Source organism: Salvia splendens, chromosome 3, assembly GCF_004379255.2.
Source record: "Salvia splendens isolate huo1 chromosome 3, SspV2, whole genome shotgun sequence".
NCBI classification, from domain to species: domain Eukaryota; kingdom Viridiplantae; phylum Streptophyta; class Magnoliopsida; order Lamiales; family Lamiaceae; genus Salvia; species Salvia splendens.
The window spans coordinates 32720862-32727697 of record NC_056034.1 but is presented as its reverse complement, the minus strand read 5'-3'; the positions used below and the strand labels follow the sequence as shown (position 1 = coordinate 32727697).

At 38.2% G+C, this 6836-nt stretch overlaps 1 protein-coding gene across 1 annotated transcript; it reads left to right on the top strand.

The window, feature by feature from the left end:
* Positions 1-3291: 3291 nt before the first annotated feature.
* On the top strand, positions 3292-6554 carry LOC121794292 (glycerophosphodiester phosphodiesterase GDPDL6-like). Its single transcript, XM_042192386.1, has 10 exons — positions 3292-3380; positions 3588-3703; positions 3786-4082; positions 4156-4271; positions 4352-4850; positions 4941-4982; positions 5059-5334; positions 5405-5538; positions 5619-6099; positions 6164-6554. The coding sequence occupies exons 2-10, from the start codon at positions 3601-3603 to the stop codon at positions 6430-6432; spliced, it is 2217 nt and encodes a 738-aa protein (XP_042048320.1). The 5' UTR covers positions 3292-3380; positions 3588-3600; the 3' UTR covers positions 6433-6554.
* The last annotated feature ends 282 nt before the right edge of the window (positions 6555-6836 follow it).

Below are 6836 nucleotides of genomic sequence, written 5' to 3'. Positions count from 1 at the left end.
CGAGCGGTTCTAGGTTGTCCTTCCCAGAACGCGTTCGCACACAACCTGAAAGAAATAAAAAAAAACAAAAACAAATTAAACTAAAATTAAAAACAGAAAGCAATTAAAATCCAAAGTAGTAAAATTATCCGTTTGACGATATCAATCGCAAAGTGAATGTAATCCCCGGCAACGACGCCAAAAACTTAATGGACTTTTTATTAGCACTATAAATACCTGCAAGTATACAGAGTAGGAAGAATAGTATTGCTAAAGGTTAGTACCGAATATCGATCACAGGGAAAACAGACACAAACTGGCTATCCTCTACTAAAACTCAATTACTATTTCGAGAACCGAAAGATTTTGAGAATTTTTTTGAAAACAAAAGAACAATTGAAAGCAATAAGCAACTAATTGCAAATAAACCACGGAGATAAAAGTATAGAGATAATGGAATTCCAGGGATGTGCGTTCACAGTTTTGGTTGTACAAGTTCCAACTACAATATCCTAGCATAGTTCTTCCTTTAATAGAACGAGTCACCTAGTTTATGCTCATGCGATGCAAACGTTGGTTACAAACATTATGGTTGTCAATCCTAAATACGTAACTCCTAAAAGCTCCTAAGACCCTTGAAAAGTCCTCACTCTCAATTAACAGTGCCGTTTTAAAGGAATCTAATTGTAATGTCTATTAAGTGGATCTAACTCGCCAACCTCCTCTCACGATTATGTAGCAAGTTACATTAATTCATCACAGAATGTGTCACTCAAACGTGAATCATTATCCATTAACTTAAGGAAGAAACAAAGTAAGAACAAAATGGATATTAAATAGAAAAAGAATTGTATACCAAAGTCGTTACTAACACATCCCTAGAATCCTATGAATTTAGTTACACATGATAGAATAATCTAAAGACATAGATTGAATGAAAAACAATTGGAACATAAAACTAAAGAAAATAAAACCCAAAGGTTGAATCCTTGTAGCTTTGATGCTCTTGAATCCTTCTTCAACTCCTTGCACAATGAAGCACTCTATCTTTTAATCTTTAGAAAATATGTTGCAAAAAAGAGGATCGGTTTGATGAAGCTTGAGGGGGTATTTATAGGGAGAAATTCGAGCTCCCCCAATAAGGTAAAGGATTGCAAAATATGGTAAATTTTGGAGAGAAATTTAGGGCAAATCTGCTGGCCGCTCTTTTGTGGCGGACCGCCGCACCTTGGCCGGCGGTTGCCATGCATTGATCCGAGGCTTCTGACTCTTGGGTGACAGTCGCCACGCATTGCCCGACGGTCGTCGGGCGTGTCTTCATTCCAAGCACAGATTTCCTAAAACGGGCCACTACAAAAGTGGCGGCTGCTGAGCGCCAGCGGTCGCCGACAGTGTTGCAGCGGTCGTTGGACGCTACCTGAAACTCCAGATTTTCTACTTCGCTTTTTGATTCCCTTTTTAAGCTCAAATATGCACATTTCTCACAAAACATGTCAAAATACCAAAATAGATAAAACATATATGGACATGAATTGTGATTTTGACATAAAACACGGATCAAATAATGGCCTTAAAATCGTGCAAAATCCGAGCGTATCATATACACAGGGGGGCAGATTTTTCTTTCTTTTCCACTCCGTGAGGAACTTCTGTCTTCTTTATTTGAGTCCTAGTGTTCTGATACGATCAGCCCATACACTGATATCAGAATACAGTTCGGGAACCAGTCAGAAGATTTGTGGTCGAGTATCGAAGATCTTCACGTGGAGAAGTAGCGAGCCATCTACGAGTCTTTGGAGAATCAAGAAGGTATATTTCTGCTCCGTAGAAAAGCATGTTTTAGGTTTCAATTAATCTTAAACCATGTTTTTAATTGAAGTTATGAGCATGATACATGTGATAATTGCGTTAATAGAATTTGACTGAATAATCTACTAAATAGATCATTTTCTCTGATTTATTCATGCTTCTGCTGCCAACCCCTTCAAATACTTGTCTCACTGTTAAATCCGTTCAGTACTATACCAAAACAGTGTCGTATATTTCCTTAAAGCTAGGAAATATGCGAATTGACACTGCAACCTTTCACGATTAGGTAGATAAGATGTATATTTGTTGTGAAATACCATTTCTCTTTTGCATAGAACCGACTGTGTTACCTTACGTTGAACAACACCCAAAACCAGTCTAAATAAGCAAAAGATTTTGATTTGTTTGTTTCTTACATTTAAATATTGCAACAACATTCTCCCTTCAACCCTGAAAAATATGAACTATTTTCTTATTAGTCTGTCCTTGAAAAGTATGAATTTTTTAATTTTGGAATTGTTAAACAACACATTACCCTTACACATCATTTTAGTTACAACTTATACCATTACACCACACTACTAATGATGTGAAGCTCACTCTCCACTAACACTATGTACACTACCCTTTATCTCTCTCTCTCTCTCTCTCCCTCTCCCCCCCCTCTCTCTCTCTCCTTCTCTCCTATTTTACCAATTATACATTAAACCCGTGCCGAACCAAATGTTCATACTTTTCATTGACGTAGATAGTATTATAAATGTACAAACAAAACAAAACATATTGTGACAAAATAATTTGTTTCATTGATTGAAAAATAAATGAAGAGTTTTTGCATTATACAAGCACTCGAAAGATGCTTTAAAGTATACAAAACTCTAACAGCCTGTAAAAGCTTCCTCTTTAATTTAATTATTTGTCGTATATAAGATAGAAATATTTGTTAATTACTTAAGTATTCTATCTGATTTTAATTAATTAACATTTTTACCCGATCTAGTTCAAGAACATTATTTATTATTCATAAAATAAATTCAAATCGATCGAATTTACAGAATACGAACACTCTTATTAAACTAGACTCTCATAAACAATTCAGTCCAATAATAATCCCGGCACATCTAGACAATAATTACTGACTCATATTTTAATCATTCTTCATTTTATAAAAATATCGATAATAGAATCTGAAGATCTAATTTCATATCTTATTCCAATCCCTACGTGTTGTTGGATATAAGGATTAAGGAGATATGTATCGACAACTCATATCACAATTCTAATTTCTAAAGGAAAGCGAAATCTAATGTTTACTAATTTTAAATATTTTACAAGGTAAATATACAATATTTTAGTTTTACTAGATCTTCTAGTTGTAGTAAAACTAGGAATGCATGGAGGAGCTAATAATCCGAGGAATTTGTGAAAGCTATTAATGCGCATTTCACATTCTCTTCTCCATTTTCCCATCTTTGTATTCCTTTTCCTTCCCACGCTGCCACAATACCTCACAACTTCCCTTTCTCGTTTTTTTTTTCCTTTTCCCCAAAAGGGAATACCACTTTTCTCCGTTTAAGACCATCTATATTCATGTAAGCATCTTCTTCGTGATTATTTTTTCTCTCCGCATTCTTATTTTCGTTTTGCTCTTCAATTTTATATTTAATGCTTCATTATTAGTCTATCATGTGAATATATAGTTATAGAGGTAGAATTAAAGCTCAAATCATTTTACATTTTATTGCATTTTCATTTTTACTTATGATGATGATGATACAAATTAATTTGTGGCAATGCAGTTTTTGGGGAGAAATGGTTGGCCATTTGCTTTTGTGTATATTACTGTTTTTGACCATACAATTTAATGATGGTGCTAAGCTACCACTTGTTCAAAAGAAATTCAAGACTCTAAATGGTAGGATGTGCAAGCTCATACTTGTCGTAGAGTTTATGTTGCGTTACGCGTCATTGGAATGAGCATGTTTTCCCCGGTGCAGGTGGTCAGCCGGAAGTTGTAGCACTAGGTGGATACTCTGGATTCTTCCCTAGCTCAAGCATGAGTGCTTACGACTTTGCTCACGACATTAGCATGCCTGGGACAATCCAGTATTGCAACGTACATTTTTCAAAGGATAACGTTGGCTTCTGTATCGCGCAAATAAATCTTATGAACACAACAAGTATCGAGGAATACGATCCTAAAGGAGTTAAGGAGTACAACGTATATGGACAACAAGTCCGTGGCTACTTTGGTGTCGACTACCCTGCCAACGTGCTATTTGAGAATGTCACGAGTGAGTCTAGCATGTCATTTTTTGCCTGTGAAAAAAGGTTGCTATTGTTAACGTTCGTCTTCTTTTCCCACAGTACGACAAAACATTTACACCAGGTCGGGAGTGTACGATGGTTCTCCACTGGTTGGACCGTTTCAACTTCTCGAAGATAGGAAAAAGATGCCAGCAAGAGTTTGGTTGAACATTGAGGTCCCTGTCTTTCAAAGACTAATAATCTATCAAGTTTCAACAGAGAATAATAAGATGTACTGACTAAATGTTTTTTGCAGAATTACATGTTCTATAAAGATCACAAGATAGATGTCGAATCGTTCCTCCTAAACAAATTGCCACAGCTTCCAGAGTTCCTCTCTTCCCCAGAGATAGGATTTTTGAAGTCTATAGGAGCAAAGGCGGCCAAGTTCAAAACGAAGCTTATCTTGACATTCCTCGGATTGGATGAAGTCGAGCCAACGACGAAAAAACCATACGGTTCCCTAATAAAAGATCTGTCCATGATCAAATCATTTGCATCAGGGATTGTTGTACCAAAAGAATATATTTGGCCTGTTGATAAGGCCAAGGTGTTGCTGCCAGCAACGACCCTCGTGCAAGATGCTCACAAAGCAGGGCTTTCCGTGTATGCTTCGAGCTTTGCCAACGATAGATTGTGGAGCTACAATTTTAGCTATGATCCCGTGGTAGAGTACGTACACTTCACCGATAATTCTGAATTTTCTGTTGATGGAGTCTTGTCTGAGTTTCCTTCCACTGCTTCAGAAGCAATCGGTGAGACACCTCCTAATCTTCTGCGATTTCTGCGTTTCCCACTCGTTACTTTAGTTGTCTCGCGTAATAATCTTCCTGTCCTTATCACAGGATGTATAAATCTGGACAAGAAGGCTCCCAGGGAAGTACATAGTAAGAAGAAATATAGCTCGGATTCTTGTTTATTTTCGCGTATATTAGTATGATATGTATTCGCTTTGTACCACAGCTTTGATCATATCCCACAACGGTGCTAGTGGAGATATCCCCAGTTCGACTGATGCTGCCTATAACAAAGCTGTAGCAGATGGTGCTGATGCAATTGATTGCTCGGTTCAAATGTCGAAAGATGGAGTTGCCTTCTGCTCCGACCGAGCTGATCTTATGAAAACAACTAATGCAGCAGCTCTGTTCATTGAGAGGTCGAAAAACGTCAAAGAGATTCAATCAGCTGATGGTGTTTTCTCCTTTGAACTCACGTGGAACGAGATTCAAACTCTTAAGCGTACGTACGTTGATCCTGTTATATTTTCTACACACCTATTTACACTGACTGACACTTTCCATATTTTCAGCCAAAATCGAGAGTTTCTTCCCGGATCTTCCTAGAAATCCTGTAAACAAGAACAACGCCAAGCTTCTGACCCTTCCCGAGTTTTTGGAACTTGCCAAAACAGTGGGAGCACACGGTGTATTCATATCCATAAGGGTGAATGAATATATTCAGCCTTTCCTTTGAGATTAAAACTCTTTTGCTTTGTTATTTCTCACACATTTGTAATCCCTCAGAATGCTGCATTCCTTGCTTCGACGAAGGGTCTTGACCTAGTCGGTACAGTCTCTTCAGCGCTAAGCCACTCCATGTTCGATAAGCAGACACTACACAAGGTTATGGTCGAATCAGACGACACATCAGTGCTGGATGCGTTCAAAAATGTGGCAACGTACGAGAGAGTGTTGTACCTCAAGGATGCCATAGGTAGCGTACCGGACCAAGCAGTGCAAGAGGTCAAGAAATACGCGAACGCAGTTAACTTGCGCAGAAACTCCATCACGGTCGCTGAAAACAGCTTCATCGCCAACTTCACTCACACCGTCCCAGCCTTCCATGCTGCTAACATCTCAGTATATGTTGGGTATCTGAGGAATGAATACCAAAACTTGGCCCTCGATTATCTGGCTGACCCGTATGTTGAGCTCGCCACGTTGACCGCCCTACAAGTTGACGGCTTCTTAACAGACTATCCGTACACTGCAAATCTGTTTTCCAGTAAGTACTTACTTCTGCTTCCTATCCCAATAATCGACCAATGAAATGTGTTGTGGTGTGGCAGGATCATCGTGTTTAAACGAGCAATCTCCATATGTTATAATGCCGGTCCAGCCAGGTATGATGTTCCCACAAGAAGGAGTAGCTGAGCCACCTCAGCTCAGCCCGAAGGATGTGGTTGATCCACCTCTGCCTCCGGTGGCCAAGGCTCCCTCGCCTCCTCCGGCTGCCACCCCAAACAAACAAACTTCTTCAACTACCAACACATTAAGAGTTAGTGCTCAGAGCTTATATTTTGCTGCAGTGGTGCTGCTTCTTACCATCTATACATAGACATCCCATTTTCACAGACAATGAGAAATATACATTCACACACACCGAGAGAATGTGAGAGTGAGTGATCTCTGGAGTTAGCCAGATTGTTGTGAAATATTGATGATGCTCTAGAATCAGAAAACAAATGTAATTATTCACATTCATGGTCTTAAACAAGAAAAAAGTTGTGTATTTTCTTCAACACTTCTTCCCCTCTTTATTTTTTGTAATTTGTCAAATCTGTGCATTCATTACTATAACATTGATTATTTGATCAAAATGATGTTTATTTTTATAATTTGTTTTGCAGGTTCAAAACTAATGTGAGATGGAGTCTCATCCCTCGCAAATTGTACAACCGAATAATTATTATGGTCGACAAAACATAGGAGGAAGAAATTGTATGTGAATAATATCAAATA